The sequence below is a fragment of the Sminthopsis crassicaudata genome, chromosome 1 (assembly GCF_048593235.1).
Source record: "Sminthopsis crassicaudata isolate SCR6 chromosome 1, ASM4859323v1, whole genome shotgun sequence".
Taxonomy (NCBI): Eukaryota; Metazoa; Chordata; class Mammalia; order Dasyuromorphia; family Dasyuridae; genus Sminthopsis; species Sminthopsis crassicaudata.
Window position 1 is genome coordinate 69,062,581 of NC_133617.1, and position 18,694 is coordinate 69,081,274.

Sequence of the window (18,694 nt, forward strand, 5' to 3'; positions counted from 1 at the left end):
ACTGATTATATACAGTGCTTTAAAGTTTATGGAGCACTTTTCAAACATTATCTCTGCAATAGCACATTATTACATTATTTGCACCTTCCCCTTATTGCATGGGGCTTTGACATGGTAACTGAAAAGTGTGAAATGGATAGAAGACAGCATGGAGGTCAGGAAAATCAGATTTAGAATAATCATAGACAAATACAAGCCATGCGACCATGGACAAATCATTTACCCTATAAGTGATTTTTAGCAACTGTGTAGGACTAGAATTTTTAAGAGAGAAACTTATACTCACTCAAATTAGTCCTTTCAGTACTATTGAGCATTTAAAGAAAATGCTTTTGGATGAATGTTATAATAATGATGCTCATGACCCCCTTCTGGAATAGATAATTTCTCTGAACTATGAATCATGTGATGCTTCCTAACTCAAGTAACAAAGCTACTTCAGTTATACTACAAAAACAGCCTCCTAGGCTTCTTGAGAAAACTCAGATGATAAAAGGATGGGCTGCTAGTTTCCTCTTTCTTATCAGTAAACCGTGAAGGACCATCATGGCTGGGAGTCAGGGCTTGCTACTTTGGGGTAAGTATTCAATAACTTATTCTTTTTCCAATTTGAACTAATTGAAAAATGTTCAATTTTTGAGTTGGTCCACAGAAAATTTATTGTCTTCAGTATGTACTTCAGAGAGTCGAGCAATCTGTATCTCTTCTACAATGTATTTTCCATTACCCGGATGGGTATCTATGCTTTTTGGCCTTTTTTGCTCTTACATACATAGACAACTTTGTAGTTGCTCACAATTGGGTAGTAATTAATGTAATTCAGACATTGAACCTCAGATATATTGGAGTACTGCATCCCTCTGTGGGAGAATTGTTTATATGTTTTAGGAAGGATCTTGAAAAGTTGTAATGTGCCCATGATAGAGCTAAAAAAGTGAGAAAAGCACTAGAGACTAGTTCTTGAGCTGAAAGAACTAAGAATGCACAGTCTGGAGATTAGAAGACTTAGGAGAGACATGGTAATTAATCTAAATTTAATTTACATTAAATTAAATCTTAATTTAGATTAAAATTATATGAAGGATTATCATGTAGAAAAGAGATAAAACTTATTTTTCTTGGCCTCAGAGGACAGAAATAGGAGCAAAGAGTAGAAAGGACAGATGGCTAGATTTCAATTTAAGGATAAATAAAGAGTTGCCCAAAAGTGGAAAGGGGTCCCTCAGGAGCTAGTAAGCTCTCCATCAATGAAGATTTTTAGCATTAGCTCAATGATAGTCAGTAGAGAATATACTGTTGAAATTCATGAATAGGTAGACTAAATAGTCTTCAAATATCCTTCTAAAATTCTTTGAATCTGATTTGATTAGCCTTGGATTTGGGGGTTATTTTAATTCTTAAATTCATTATCTAATACAGTCTCCTTTTAATTTTCCATGTAGGTGTGTCTCTTCCTGTAGAATTATCACTCTTTGGTACATAATAGTGGGAAATAATTTTATTAGAAATTGAGGGGTCAAGTAATTTTTTTAATATTTGTATCTCTAGTGCCTTGTCAGTTTCTGCTATTTGGGGTTTTTTTCCTATCAGGACTTGTGTGATTTTATCAGTGTAGGAAACTTCTAGTGAAGAAACTTCTCACAGAAAAGGAAGTATCAGCAAGTTATCTGTAACTCACAGTGTTGGAGGAGAGTTGCATGAAGGCAACTTGCCCAAGAACCCATAGCAAGGGTATATTAAGGGCAGAACTTGAAATTAGGTCTTCCGGATTCCAATCTAGCCATCTATCTATCCCATACCATCATTCATTTTGAACACAAGACATTTAATAAGTCTTTTTTGAAAATAAAACCACAAAAGTTCAAAAACTTTATTTCTGACGATGATTCATTGAAATGTTGTGCCCTTGCATGGTTGAAGTAGAAGGAGCCTTATGTTTGGAAGAATATATGGAGAAGAAGTCTTAGGTCTGAATCCCAGCTCCTTCACTTTCTAGCCTAGGGGTAACCATTCTCTCCCCATTTCTGAGCCTTGGTTTCTTCCTATGTAAAATGAACCAGCTGAATAAGAGGCTCTCTAAAGCCCCTTTCAATTCCAACAATATTTTATTCTAACATCAAGGATCTATGATAGGTAACATCTTGAATAGAACACTGGACTTGGAATCACAAAAACTTGAGTTTCAATTCTAGCTGGGAGACACCAGGTAAGTAACTCGGAAGCTAAATCCATGTGGCCTGAGGCTATTAGGAAGTCTCATCAAAAACAACTTAAATTAAGTCTTGGCTCCCTGGTCTTGGGAGGAGAGGGAGGAGAACTAACCTGTCCTGCATAATGAAAGTAGAGGTAGGGAGATGGGACTCTGGAAGGATTGACGCAGTCTCCTGATACCTATGGAATTTGGGTCTAGCAATCCATGAGTTTCTAGAATATGGACATTTTGAGACTATAGCATTATACTGCAATTTTTAATCAAAGTCAAAAAAAATGGTTCTCAGAGCTAGTTACTATCCCAGCAAGTCTTCAAAATATTATAATTTTTTTTTTTTTTTTTTTTTTTTTTCTGGCAAGCTGAGAAGGGATCTGGATTAGGGATTTCAGAATAAAAATAAGAAACCAGGTCAGATTACTATAGGAGCAGGCCAGATCAGGCTGTCTTTGGAACCAATGATAGTAATGATTTCATTACCATTCTTTGTTTTCAACTCTCCTTGCCCAGGAAAGGCATTCATGTATATGAAGAGTCACTAAAGCATGAAAGTGCCAATCAAAAACATGAATTAAACAAAATGGCTTTAAAATAATTGATTGTCCATTTTCTATTATTTAGTAATTATTAGAAGAAACAAAAATTGTGCATATTAAATTTAATAAGGAAGTGACCAAGTCGAGGGAAGTTTTAGAGTGGATTTTTGTTGCTGTTATCTGACACAGACACACTTGGTGTATATCTCAGATGACACTTGAGATGCTATAGTCCCCATAACCATCTACACTAATTTACTTTCCATAAAACTGCATCACTTTATCATTAACCATCAAGGAAGTGTACTTTGTAATTTTCCCACCAAGTGGCATAATATACCAAAACTCCATCAAGTCTATCAAGGTCTCTGAAACATGACTAAAAAAAAGGCATGAAGAAACCTGTCAGTGGCTCAGGTTCAGAAAAAAAACTGGCTCAAAAAGTATTAAAGTATAGACATCTCTGTGACTTTCTCTACTTTGCTTCTCTAGGGAATTCCTTCCCTCAATTTTTATCAATCAATCAATAAGCATTTATTAAGCACCTACTATGTTCTGGGCACTATGCTAAGTTATGCACCAGGCATGGTGCCAATTTTTGCCCTCTATATTGATATTAAACAGGCAATCAATTTTTCTGCAGCTACATGATTTGCTTTATGTAGTGACATTTTAAAGAAACTGGCAGGTGGTCCCCTTTTTTAGAATGCTTTGTCTAGTTATCAACTAAAATAACCTCCCATATTCTTGAGGCTATGAAAATGCTAATTTTTCTGTGATTATAATTCTGTAGCTTCTATCTTTTATCCTTCTGTTAGAGCATAATCTGTGCTTTCTTTGCTCCTGCTCCTCCCAATTAGAAAGGGGCAAGGCAAAAAATTATCCAGGCAGTCTTGTCCTTGCCTCCCAGGTCAGCTGGAGCTGGATCTTTACCTCTGGCTTATTCTTTCTTACTTATCTTTCTTTACAGTCTCTGGAGAAGGAAGGATTAAGATAAAGGAAATGCTTAACCTCAGGGGATTACTATGAAGGGAATCATTACTAGATAACTGACCAAGAGAAATGAGATAGATTTGTGATACAAGAGGCAGACTGAAAACCCCAGGTTCCATCCCAATTCCGCTCTTGGACTTTAGCTAGGAAACACAACAATTATTTTTAAAATATGCCCTAAAGAAAGGGAAAAGTGGAATGGTGCAAATTACCTACTATAAAAAAGAGACAAGGAAGAGCTTTTACATTGGAGGGAAAGCGGAGGAGGAAAGGGGGAGTGAGTGAACCTTTCTTCAGAGTTGACTCAAAGAGGGAAATAACATACCTACTCTCTAAAGGTATAGTAGGAAAGTAGGAAGGGAATAAATAGGCTATGGCTAGGGGGAAAGGTGATTTTAAAAATAGAGCATGTTGGAGGAGGGAGTGGTCAGTCGCAAAACACTTTTGAGGAGGCACAAGGTCAAAGGAGGGAGAGAATAAATGGGGGAAAATACAGTTAGCAATAGTAATTCAATTTAAAAAAAAAATTGAAACAAGTTTCTCTGATAATCTTATTTCTTAAACAGTGAGAACTGAATCAAATTTATAAAAAAAAAAAAAATAAGAGGCATGCGCCAATTGATAAATGATCAAAAAACATTATCTGTGCCCAAAGGGCTATAAATCCATGCATATCCTTTGATTTAACATCAGTACTAGGCATGGATACCAAAAGAGATTCAGAAAAAAAGAAACAAAAATGGAAAGTGACCTATATGTATAAAACTATTTATATCAACTCTCTTCTCAGGGCAAAATAAACTATTGGAAATTGAGGGGAGGCCAAACAATTGAGGAATGGCTCAATAAATTGTGGTATGTGTTTGTGATGAAATATTATCAGAAAAGAAAAAAAAAAACATCAAACTGGGAAGTCCTCCATGAACACAGTGAAATGTATTGTAATCAAAGTAATAGCAATGTTCTGGGATGACCAGCTGTAAATGACTTTGCTATTCTCAGTAGTACAATCATTCAAGACTACTTTGAAGGACTTATGATGAAAAATCCTATCCATACCCAAGAGAAGGAACTGATTGTGTCTGAAAACAGATTGAAGCATTCTATCTTTCTCTCTGTCTCTCTTTCTTTTTAACTTAATTTTTCTTGAGTGTTTTTATTTTCATTAGGGTGGGAGATCTATATTTTCTTTCACAATTAGACTTTTATGGAAATGTTTTACATAACTTCACTGTTTTTTAATTGTGGATGGAGATAAGGGAAAGAATCTACAACTCAAAAAATCTTAAAAACAAATGTAAAAAATATTTTGAATGTAAGTGCAGAAAAATATTAATTTAATTAGTTAAAAAATAAAATAACATATGCCCCTAGGTGGTCTGCTAGGTATCTAATTCATAACTATTGCAAATGGCCTGAAAAACTCCCAAGTACAGCCAGAACTAGATTAAAATGTAATTGGGAAATGTTTAATAAAATAAATGAAAATACAACATAATCATTATTCAGCCAGCAGAGAATTGTATCCATTTATGTTAAGATACCATTGTCATAGACCACCAAATCAGGATTGAGGGCCTTGCTTATATATTCTGTGAATTATTAAATGTATTAAGAGCTGCATATAGTCAACTCTTGGGCAATATTTGTACTCATATTTTGCAAAACAATAGAGAATGGATACTTTCTAAATGAATAAATTTTAATAACAAAAAACACCACTGCACAGAAAGAAATTATCTAGACACTAGAGGGGAAATTTTTTTTAATATGGAAAGAAAAAATGGGAGAATATATTTTCAGCACTTGCTTCCATAGCCAAAGGGCAAAAACAGGCTAGTGCCTGTATGTTCACTTTGCCTATTTGCTCTTCTGGAACAGTCTGTATTAAGTGCTAGAAATATAAAGTCAAAAAATAGTCCATGATCTCAAGAAGCTCACAATTTAATGTAGAGGGACAACAAGCAAATACATACATACATATATATATATATATATATATATATATATATATATATATATATATATATATATGCTATATCTACAGGAAATAATCAACAAGGGAAAGCACTAGAATTAAGAACGTTTGGGAAAGGCTTCCTATAAAAGATGGAATTTTAGGTAGGATTTAAAGGAAGCCGTGGGAGTCAGGGTGGAAATGAGGATGAAAAGCATTTCAGGCATGGGGAAGACAGTCAGAGAAAATGCCCAGAGTGGAGAAATAAAAAGTCTCACTGGTCTACTACCAGGGAAGCCCATATCACTGAACTGAAGAATACAAGGATATCTAAAAAGACTGGAAAGTTAAGTGGGAATGCCAGGTTACAAAGGACTTTGAATGTCAAACAGAGCATCTTATATTTTATCCTGGAGGTGATAAGAAGTCAATGGAGTTTACTGAGCAAGAAAAGTGACAGAGTCGTACTTTTGAAAAATCACTAAGCATTTGGTTGAAGGAAGGATGGATTAGAAAGAAGAATGGACTGCAGTTACAGAGCCACCAGCAGGTTATTGCAATACTCCAGGTCTAAAGTGATAAGGGCTTGCACCAGGATGGAGGCAGTGTCAGAGGAAAGGAGAGGGCATATTTGAGAGCCCCTTTAGGACACCTACAGTTATCCAGTGTGATCTGGATTTGATGATGTTCCAAAAATGTAGAGTAAAGTATCAAGGAAAAGAGAATAATTGAAATCAAGAGAAATCAAGGAGAATGAGCATTAAGAGAAATCCATGGGGTCTGGCAAATAAAAGATCATTGGTAATCTTGGAGAAAGCAATTTCAGTGAAATGGTGATCATCCATCAACAGGATCTTGGGATGTTCTTTTAAATCACCTATCACAAAGGGATTTTTTTTTTTCTGAGAGGAGAGAAATATGTATCTCATCATCATCTGTTCTTCCAAATCAAGACCAGTCAATACAATTAACTGGAGCTCACCTGCCCTTAAGTATTGTTAATATTTACATTATAATATTCATTGGTTCTTCAACTTCACTCTACATCCATTCTTGCATGTCTTTCAATGCTTCTCTGAATTTCTCATATTGATTTTTTCTTCCAGCATAATATTATTTCATTACAGACCACAATTTAATTAACTACTCTTCCAATGGAGGGCACTCTCTTTGATTACAGGAATTTTTTTTTTCTATAGAAAGGGCTACTATAAATATTTTTATATGTATGAGACAGAGTTCTCATTTTATGAAGGATATTCATAAACTGGAAGAAGATGACAAGAATGAAGAGTGGCCTGGAGATCACACCAAAAGAGAATTAAATGAAGAAACTGAGGGATGTTTAGCTAGAAGAAAGATGACTTAGGCCAGACACACCTTCAAGTATTTCAAGAGCCCCAAGGGCAGAACTAGGAGCCATAGATAGAATCTGCAAAAGGGCAGATAAGACAATATTTCCTTACCACAGCAGCTATAACAAAGGGGTATGGGCTGCCTAAGGAAGAAGTGAGCTTCCCATTCCTTTTAGGAATAAGGTTTTGAAAAGACTGTTGAATGATCATTTATCAGGGATGTTACAAATCCCTTCCCAGACTGAAAGTGTGTTGTACTACCTGGGAGGAAAGCTGGTATGTATCTGAAAAGAACTTCATGGATCCATCACACATTTAATAAAATACTGCAATTACTTGATCTGATCTCTTTTTTCTCTCACCCAGGTGGCATCTGCTTCATTTATTTCTTGAAGATTCAAATTTCATCAGGTCAAGGTATGTTAATATTTAGAAACAAGGATGCTTATATAAAGGCCTACATTTGGGTTCAAATAATAAAATGTACCAGTATAGGAAAGAGAAAGAAGGAAATAAGAACTTTTTAAAGTGTCTTTTGTGTGCCAGGCTATATAAAGTACTAAAAAACTTTACAAACATTGTATCTCATTTCATCCTTACAACAACCCTGGAAATAAATCCCATTATTGTCCCAATTTTACAGTTGAGGAAACTGAGGCAGATAAGAAAGCTGAGACTAATAGGATTGTGTCTTTTCTGAGATCATATAGTTATAAGTAGCTAGATTTGAATTCAGGTCTTCCTAATTGCAGGCTGAGGGCTCTATTCACTTTATAGTGAATAGATGCTGCTTATAGGATGGGAGTGGAGATGTGTGGCTAGAAAAAAAGTTCTCATGAAAAACATTTGGATCTTTGATGAGTTGCAATCTGAAAATGGACTACCAACATGCTCTAGCAACTAAGAAAGGGAATGTAATCTTAGGTTGTCTTTAGAAAAACTTTATTTCTAGAGCTAGTTAGGTGAAAGTCTCAATATATGCTGCCCTGTTCAAATTCTCTCTGAAATAATGCATTCATTTCTAATCACCATGATTTATATAAGTTAAATGGACTGGGGACGTTTAAACTAGAGAAAAGCAAAATTAGTATTAGAATTAAAATGAGAAAAAATAGCCCCTCTCACTAAAACAATGTTTGACCATAATAACCTAGCATCATTCCATCTTTCTCTGTGTCTCACCCCTCCTAAACCCATTATTGACACTCTCCTTGACCTTCATTCCCTTCATCTCCCAATGCTTTTTCAGGTCACTATTCCTTCTTGGACTTTTCATTGTCCCTTTTTTAATCTGCTATTGAAACCTTCATCCTTTACATTTTCCATTTTCAAATCTCAACCAAATTTTATTCTGCTATTGAAAACTTTGCTCCCTTATTCTATCACTGCACATCCCTTTTCAAAACCAAGCCCTGGATTTTTCCTATGATCCACCACCTTCTCTCCTCCTACTTGAGGTACTGCTGCTCCAAGCTGGAAACATTTAATAAATTCATGGCATCTAATTTCAACTAGGCAAGGCAATCTTTTAATTACCCTATAAAGTCAAGAAATTACTCTATAATTGATTTCCTATGTCAGAAATTATTTCAAACATCTTCTATCATAAAACTTCCCATACATTCCCCTCACTTTTCTTCCTCAATCTGAAGACATGATCTTTTATATTATAGAAAAAAAGTGCCATTTAATGAGGTATCTTTTTTTCTCCCTTTTTCTTTATCTTAAAACCCCTTGACATCATCTTTAGCTCTCTCCTCCTTTCCTTCAGTCACTGACAATGACTGGCTTTTTCCTTGTCAAGGCAAGGCCCTTTACCTGTACCCTAAACCCATTCCTTTATTTCATCTTCAGAGTTATCATGCTTCAACCATTCCCTCTCTAATTTTCAATCTCTTCCTACATACTGTTCTTATGTACTGCCCCCCCCCAAAAAAAAATCCCCCAACAGACCCAATTTCAAGGTATCATTCTATATCATTCTTCTCTTACTTAGCCAAGCTCCTAAAGAAGGCTCTCTACCCTTGTTGCTTCTATATTCCCTTCTCTCACTTGTTCTTCAACTTTTCCCAATCTGGTACCCAACCTCATCATTCAACCAAAATCACTCTCTTCAGATTTACTCTCTACTGATGGTTTATTCTCGGGTCTTGTCTTTCTCAATTATCTACTTAATGGACAATTTTTCACCTGAATTTTTGTGACACTCCTTGCTGGTTCTTTTCTCTGTTGCAGATTCATCAACCAAATCAAGCCCTTTTACTATGGATATTCTGAAAGGTTCTCTGTCCCAGGCTCTCTTTCCCTCTCCTTTTACACACACAATCTCTCAGTAATCTAATAAACTCTTATGCCTTTTATTATTTCTGTGCATATGCCTCCCACATCTATATATCCAACTCTACTCTCTCTAGTCTAGTCTATATCATCAATTGCCTGTTATACAATTCCAATTGGGTGTCTCATGTCATCTTAAATTCAGCACATCCAGAACAGAATTTATCATCTGACTCTACCTCCAATTTAACTCTCTACTAAACTGCTATTTCTATTGAAATCGCCACTGCTCTCTTTAGACATTTTATTTTCCCCACATTTCTAAAAGCCTCGTTAATCTCATTTCAAATATGTCATCAGTTATCAGTTTGTGCCCTTCATTACTTCACAGCAGTCATTACCTTTCCCCTAGAAATAATCCAGGGGATTATCCTCCAGTAAAGAAGACTTTCCTATTTCCTTTCCACTCCATCAATCTTCCACACTGCGGCCCAGTAATTTCCTTAAGTGAAGATTTATGTTCTTCCCCTGCTCAATAAAATCCAGTGATTTCTTATAGGGAAAAAAATGTTTTATGTGCAATTATGTCTTAAATTATCTTTCCAGATCTCATTAGCTATTACTAATTCTTTAATATTCTCTGATCCAAACTAGCCTTCTTTCTTTCTCTCCTATCTGATACTATATCAGGTTTCCATTCCATTCCATTGACAGTCCCCACATCTGGAATGTATTTCCTCATAACCTCCACCTTATAGAACCCCCATTGTCCCTCACCAGGCAGCAGAAGCAGAAGTTCCTTCCCAACCCACCCTGTATTTAACTACTCTGTATTTGTATTTGTTCTTTTTACTTTGTTCTATATGCAATATGTTACCATCACTTCCCATCCCAGAAGACAAACCTTTGATGGCAACTGGGGCCTCTTCAGTTGAGGTGGGGACACCGCCATCTCCTGCTCCTAGAGTACCATCTCATTCCATCATCTCTGGCTCTCACTTCAGCCTGAGAAAAAGAAGGACCCGAAATCACCGCATAGCCCCACCTACGCCTACGCACCCACCCCTGGCTCCCAAGCCCCGTAAGAAGCCAGTAGCGCTGTACCCTGTGGGGAAGAAAAGCACCAACAACACTTCCCATCTCCTGAGCCTCAAGTTGCTCTTCGGGTCTGGTCTGGACGCTCCCAAGCGCAAGATGGGGGCACCTCCCGCCCCTCAAAGCCATCATCCTTCGAATGGAACCTGGAAGGCTCCAGTGGTGACCCGTGAGGCTCAAGACTGCTACGCCACTTCTCTTCAACCCCAGGGGCGGCAATCTAAGAGTGATATCTCTTGTGCCTTTTGGCGACAATTGATAGCGAACCGGCAGAAGGACATGACGCTTTCACATCCCCGTGGGAGACCCCGACACCGCCACGGCTCACCTCTCTGGGTCGGCCCTCCTCACGCGGCAACCTTGTCTCCTTCAGCCCTCTCCCACAGATGGGGAGAACACAACAACTCTATGTTTCTGCCTTTTTGGTTCATTCGGTGGAAACTGGCCACCACCACCACTGTCCAACCTTCGGGCACTGGCTTCCTCCGGGGTCAACCTGCGTCACTCCAGACACTGTCCAACACAACACTTCCCCACCCTGAGCACAGGAGATCACCTTCCAACTGTGGAAAGCTGGAAGTCTCCTACGCTGGTTTTGGGGGGTGGAGGCCACAGAGACCAATCCGCCGCCATTCCTCTCTCAATGAAGATTTGGAATACAGACCCTGCTACCAGCATAGACGCTACAAATTGACTGCTTCTGTGACGATCCAGACTTCCCCAGCATCCACGGAGAATGAGAAAGCAAGGGACACCACCACCACCTCCCATTCCCCAATAACTAGCTTCCCTTCTCAACAGCCCAGTACCTTTCTGAACCATTTTGTTTGGCCAAAGGTCACAACAACACCTCCTCCGGACCCCAGATCCCCACCTTGGGCTCTACAGGTGGCTACTCCCAGAGTCAACACAGACCACTCCAGCCATAGAGTCAGAAGGCTGACAAACTTCCAACATTTACTCCTTGGCAGTTTGCAAAGCTTCAACTCCTTTCCATCCAGGACTATCACCATCCGGAGACCTCACCAACCTATGCCCAGCAGACCACCAGTGACACTGCCACCCTCCTTTGCTCTCCGAAAAAGAGCATCTTCCTCTAATGGTATCCGAGGCCCTCCAGGATTACGCCGCGGGAAGCCTATATATGGCTATTCCCCATTCATTAAAGATAAGCTTTCTCCTCCAGTTACATCAGTATCAATGAACCCTCCTCTTGTAGTCACCTCCTTTTCAACTGGATCTCCAGATTCTAGAGCATAACAACCACTGGAGCTTATGGGAGGCCTTTGAACAGAATAATCACCTGCCTATCTTAAAGACTTCCTCCCATGCACGGATATCCAAAGGAACCTAGGCTCATTCCTTAATAATTTGCTGATTTCAATATCATACACCTTTCCTCCTATCCCAGTATTAGCTGGCATTCAAGCTAGAAATGAATAAATCCTGTTCCCAAATCTGTTATTCTCTCTTTTTTCCCCCATTCATCTCTATTTTTCCCCAAGTCTTCCATTCCAGATCTACTCCTTCCCCTGTACCTTCTGAAATGCTCTATCAAGTAATAAACTTCCTTTCATATTAAACATCTTTCCTTCTCACTTTTTCTCTCTTCTGGCACTGAGACCTGGCTCTCACTCAGTGACACTACTTCCCTAGCCACCTTTTTTCTCTCTTTTTAAGTCTGTCTCTCAGGCTGCGGTGATTGAGTTGGAATTCTTGTTCCTCTTTGTCACTCCCAGATTCCAGGTTCTCCTTCTATAACCATCACTTTACTCCATCACTTTGATTCAAGAACCGTCTTCTCCAAGGTTACCTTCCATCTGCTTTCTATGTTTTGTGTATGTATCTCATTCTTTTCATGCTGTCTTACCCATTAGAATGTAAGTTCCTTGGGGGCAGGGAATATTTTTGTCTTTCTTTGAATCCCAGATGCTTAGCATAGTGCATGGCAAATAATAAGTGATTAATAAATACTTGTTGATTAATTTATTGCATGTTTAATGCCAAGGAATAGAATGTGTCTTACTCTTGACCACTAGGGTGGATTTTTCACCTCAGCTGATTATCATATTGTCAAGTATGTGATCCTCAAGAAAGAGCTACCACTACACAGTTACAACTCAAGAGTCTTTCAAAGTACTTGTTGTATGGGAGGCTATACTCCACTTATGAGGTCCAACAATTCACAAGGTGGAGAGTCATTTCCAAGTCAGGGAGCAAAGCTTTACAATAACATTTAGCAAGCAGGCAACGTTCTTAATGAACTTGCAATCAACAAGAGGAGAAATGGGATCTTTTATGGGAAAGAACCTAGAGCCAAGGTGTGCTAGCTATGCTAGTTGCATGCATCAGTAAAGGAACTGGTGGTCATGATCATCCTTGGGAGTTGACATCTATAGTTTAATCTCAAGTTGTATAAGGTAACAGTGGGCATCAGTACAGGCTAGTTCTGTCTGTTCAAGATAATTCTACAGAATCACTTTGTTCCTCAATGAGACCCACTTAGATACTGAATTGTTATCAGGGCCATAGTCTTTTTGCTAGAATCCATTCACCCCATTATTATTACCCATGATTCTAGCTCCTGAACTTCCACTGGTGTGATTTCCATTTATGAAAAAATAAAGCATTATGACACTATTCACTTGCAAACATATAATATTTAGTTAATAAGACAAAAGCAAAATTATTTGTAACATTCTAGTTACTCAGTATAATGCAAATAACAATAAAAATATTGAAGTCCATCCATAAGCCTGGGTCTCACCCTTCCACTAATGCAATGTCCATTTGGGAGGGTGATCACAAACCTAGCAGAGGGCTTTATGATTGGTGAAAACATAACAGTCAGGATAACACACCACTCTGTTGGCTTTTCAGGAACAATCTACATTACATGAAGATATTTCTCTACTACTTATATTCTCTCTTATCCTGCTGAGCAAACACAGTTCTCTTGTTATCAAGCTGAGGAAGCAATAACAAGCTTTATTAATTTACAATTACCCTTAACAGAATGCTGAAAAAGTTTATTGTGGCAACAATTCTTTTTTTGGGACAAGTAACTCTCTTAAGCTAGATGCTACAAATCTCCTGAACAATGCAGAGAAGTCCAGAATCACCAGGATTCTTCTTTGTCTTATCTTCTCTCCACCTTTTCCTAAAAAGCAAACAACCAAACCAAAAAACAAAAAACAAAAAAAACAAACAAAAAAACCCACTATTCTTTTTTTTTAAGTGTTTTATTTTTCAATGGACAAAATTTATTTAGCTCCTTCCCATCCCCCCATTTAAAAGAATATAAAGAAAAAGAATATTTTTGTAATAAATATTCATAGTCAAGCAAAATATATCCTTATTTTATATAAGTCCAAAAACTATATGTTTCATTCTGCATCTTGAATTCCCCACCTACCAATGATTAGGAGAGTAGTAAAATTAATCATCATTCCTTGATTTTCAGTCTCTTCTTATTGCAAAACATAACTCAGAGCAAAATTCTTCAGATTAGCTCTCAAATGCATACAAACCTCGCCAAATACTCACTGAACAGATTTCTTTGTTACCAATCAATTTTAAACCTTTTCTTATAGCAAAAAAGATGCAAAGCTTCTCTTTTCCTATTTCTTTTTTTTAAACCTGAAAAGACAGTAGAAAGCAAAGAAACCCCTAAGATGTTTCACTTCTTTCAATTTGGAGATGATACAGGAGAACAACAGCTCAAAGAAAGAGGAGTTTAGATCTATTCCAATGATTTTCCCAGAAACTGTTTTTTATTCAGGTAATCCATAGTAGTGCTTCTTTTCCAATCACCGAACTCCCAGAATAATACCTGAAAATGAATTCTACCAATGACTCCTTTACACTCAGCTTCTTCAAAGTTGGATATTGGATTGTTTCAAATACTTCAAATCAGAAGTTCCTGGTGATTAGAGAAGTTTCTTTTGTGAAAGAAAGCTCATATAATCCCTCTTTCTGTAAGCTGCAAAATAAAAACACTCACCCTTCCAAAAGTTTCCAAGCCAATATAAAGTTATAAGTAATAATATTGTAACTTAAATAACATTGCCATGTATAACCTTTAGAACTCTAAAAATAATCACATACAAATAAGTTGAGGGGCCAATGTCTCAAGTCTTAAATAATTTCTCTACTTTAAAATAATTTTTCTCAGTACATTAATATGTGGTGTAGCTATCTGATCTTTCTCTATTTCAATTTTATCTGAGATACTTTATCAGTTCTTTCATACATAAAAGTTTTTTTTCCTGTTACTTTTAGCAATCAAAATTATGCACATATAAAAGGATTAGTACCATACCTTCTTTACAAGTTGATTTCACACTTGTTCTTTTCACAAAAATTATATTTCCATCTCTTCAGTGACCAAGTGAACTTTTTAAATGGGCAGCATTTTACAGTGTGCATACTTGTAATGTACTTGGTGTTCCCACCAACTCCCATTAAAAAGAAATTAAAACATGAATTATCTTATTTTTCATAGCTGAATTTCCAGTATCTTGCACAGTACCTGACATATAGCATATGCTTAAAAATACTTGCTTATTGATTAAAATATCTGTGAATCAATTTCCTTTAGTTTATTACAGCCCAAATCATTCCATTTCTCTCTAAATGCTTTAATTTCTTCTTTTTTTAAAATTGAATTATTACTTGCTTCCTACAAATATGCTCAGAGTTTCACCCATCCTTAAAATATCTTCACTTAACCCTGCCATCCTGTGAAAGTCTGTCTCCCCATTTCACAGTCACGTTCCTAGAAAAAGCTTTCTAATTTTGTTACCTCAACTTTCTCTCATCTTACTCACTTCTCAATTTCTTATAAATGGATTCTGATCTTATCATTCAAGTGAAACTACTCTTTCCAAATTTACTTATATTGTGATAGAAGACAGACTGAAGCATAATTCATTTATTACCTAGACTAGCAGTAGCCAATAAATGAGGTCAACAACTCCTTAGTAGTCAGACCACCTGAGTGAGAGAGGGCGGGATCTTTTTTAGTGTTTAACAGGCTGACAGAGCAAAATATCTTGAACAACATAATTGTGTATTCTTCTAGTTGGCTAAAAAGTTATTAAAAACACACACAAAACCTCTGACATCAGATTGCTATTATCATTGTTTGGACCTCCCCTTCTGAAATCCCCATGACCACAAATAAGTTGTATGGTTCCATCTCAAGACAAAGGTAAGACAATCCTGATTGGTAGACATTTCAATGAGAAGGTAGGATAAATGACATCTTAGTTCTTCTCCATGACATCACTTAGAGATGACATAAGTTCTCAGATGATGGCATTAGTCTACAGGTGATCAGAATTGCTACCACAGTTTAGATTGAAAAGATTAATCTTTAAGCAAGTTTCTCCAGAATGTGATTAGTTGGTGAAGTTGCAAAAGTGAAGATATAAGTTTCAATCCAAGAATAGAGGTACTAGTTACAAGATAAGAATTGTGAAATAAGTGACCTGAGGTTACCTGATTAAATTTTACAATGAAGGGAAATATTAAATCTTTATTTTAAGTCAACACAATTACAAATCATTTTTCAATTTCACACATCTTCATTGCTGAATGTATTGGCCTTTTCTCTGTCTTTATCCTTCTTGACTTCAGTACCAATTGACACTGTTGACCATCCTTTCTTTCTCTACAATCTATTCTCTCTGATTTCTTATAATTGCTTTCTCTTCACTTCTATTCCCCCACACCCCAGACAACTGAATTAGGTGATTTACCCAGGTGACTCAGCAAATAAGGGTTTGAGATTGTATCTAAACTCAGGTCTTCTTGACTTCACAGTGGGGGCTCTATCCATTGCACCACCTAGCTGCCCCTCCTCTTCACTTTACTCCTTGGCCTTCTTTATTGGGTAATCATTGGTATAATGCTCTATAATTGTAAGTGTAATTCACTTTACATTTGCTTACATTTGGTCTCTTGTTAAGTCATTGGCTTCCATTGGTTTGAATATAATTCCTCTGCAGCTTATATTTTTTAGACCTATATGATTCAATACAAATTAAAAACTTAATAAAAATAAATGTTGAAAACTATTAAATAAAAATCCTCAGAACTTATCACCTTTCCCCTCCAAATCTACTGGTTACTTAGCTTTACAATCTTGGAATCATCCTTATCTCCTCACCTTCATGCACATATCCAGTCATTGACAAATATTATTAATTTTTAACTCCACAACATTTCTTGCATCTTTGTTCTATTCAGGACTTTAAGCCCCCATCACCTCTCTCTTGGATTACTGAAATAGCTTCTTAATTGGATTCTCTGTCTTTAGTATTTTTCCTCTCTAATTTAGCCTCCACTTTGGTGCAGAAATCTGACCATATCATAATACTACTTAACAAATTCCAGAAGCCTCCTATTATTTCAAGCTTGATAAAAGAAAATATTTTCTAATAATTAGAGTTATATGAAACTAGATAGATGCTCTCAGGAGGTAGCAGATTTCCCTTGGAAGGAAGACTGGACTTCTTCAAGCAAATGCTATCTGATCACTTGTTAGGTATTTCATAGAAAGCATTCTTTTTATTTTAGCAATTGGATTAGATGGGCATTAAAGTACCTTTAATTTAAAAATTCAGTTGTTCTATGATTTGAAAGAAAAATCCCACAATGATAAGGTATATGCAAGTTGATATTTATATCTATGAGGGGAGGAATCCTCATATTCCTAAGCACATGAATGCAGCAAAGGATTTTATTAAAGAATGCATGATAATAAAAGAGAAGTTATTAGTCTCTAGATATCCCACAGGAAAATGGTAAAAAAAATTATATCAGTCCTACTCTGCATAATGTCTTGATATATACATTCATTGAAAGATATTTCAGGCCATCTGTGAAAATACAGTCCTCTACTTACAGAACAATTTCAGTATTAACCAAAAACTAGTTTGCATTCTGTAACACAGTGAATTAAAGTCACTAGATAATCCACTTTTTGTAGTAATTGAACTTTTGTAAAGCTTCCCTAAAGCAATCAAGTTTTTTTCTTTCTTTTACTAAACTTTAAGGATCACTTCTCATTTATACATAGCATATCCTTCACTAATCAGAATACATTCTGGGGCAGCTAGGTGGCGCAGTGGATAGAGCACCAGTCTTGAATTCAGGAGAACCCGAGTTCAAATCACTTCCTAGCTGTGTGACCCTGGGCAAGTCACTTAACCCCAGCCTCCAAAAAAAAAAAAAAAAAAAAAAAGAATACATTCTAAACTTAATATCAATGAGAAAAATAAAAAGAAACACAAAAGTTTAGATTTCAAAAGTGTCTAGATATTTTCAATCTACACCAACGTTTGAGTTGGAGTCCTAATGTTTTTTCTAATTTCATACAATCTGTTGTCCACAGGGGGGATTCCAATAAACTTTTTGTAATCCACACTATGAAAGCAATATTTGTGCAAAACCATTTTTCTCAAGTTCTTAGGTAATGATTCTATGTGTAATGGGAGCATATCTTACCTTTAAATCTGAGCTGCAATTACATGGACTCAGGTTTAAAGATAAAGATCCTAATAAAATATCAATTATACAAATAACCCTTCAAGTAAAGAAGATGTGGCAATCACAATCGATGTAGTTTCCCAGGGTAAATGAGGATCTATATGCATATTATCTAACCCATTCCTGCACCTACTTCAGTTATGGACCTACTACTCAGTCTTGTTATTATGACAATGAAGGTGTTTATTTCAGGGATCAAAGTGTAATGGGTATAAGTTTTGGTGTTATTTTAAAGTCTCTTCATGAGCAAGCTCAAAATAAACTGACTAAATCTGTGTTTGAGCTGCTGCAGTTTAATATTTTATATATGTAAACATATATTTGTCTATAAGTAAATACACATACTTATGTATATCTATCATATATGATATATCAAAAATATGCATATGTATATGTATGTGTATATGGCAAAGTTACAGTAGCATGCTTTTCAAATTTTCAGAAGACCCTGAACTAGAGGAGATAATGAACACTTTGCATGACAAGGTCAGAATCCCACAAGATCTCAGTAGAATGGATAAGAAAATGGATCAAACTAAATGATCATGATGAATAACTCATAAAATTAGAGCCACAAGGGATGGTAGTGGTTATCTAAACCAACCTCCTTATAACACAGATGAATAAAAAGAGGCTCAGAAAAATTGAATAATTTGTGCAAGGGAATATTTAGGAGATGGTTCTATCACAAGTGGCAGAACTAGGATTCAAGTCCAAA

General features: G+C 36.4%; 1 protein-coding gene across 2 annotated transcripts in view; it reads left to right on the forward strand.

Annotated features, from left to right (window-relative positions):
• The first annotated feature begins 425 nt into the window (after positions 1-425).
• LOC141566086 (adhesion G protein-coupled receptor E3-like) overlaps positions 426-18,694 on the forward strand; it is a 68,166-nt gene continuing 49,897 nt past the window's right edge. The window contains exons 1-3 of one of the 2 annotated variants that reach the window (XM_074310148.1): positions 426-577; positions 7,417-7,467; positions 10,223-12,404. In XM_074310148.1, coding sequence (XP_074166249.1) covers positions 547-577; positions 7,417-7,467; positions 10,223-11,682 — 1,542 coding nt within the window. In that variant the 5' untranslated portion in view covers positions 426-546 and the 3' untranslated portion in view covers positions 11,683-12,404. Of the gene's footprint in view, positions 578-7,416; positions 7,468-10,222; positions 12,405-18,694 lie in introns of those variants that run through there. The other variant, XM_074310140.1, reaches the window with a different exon arrangement.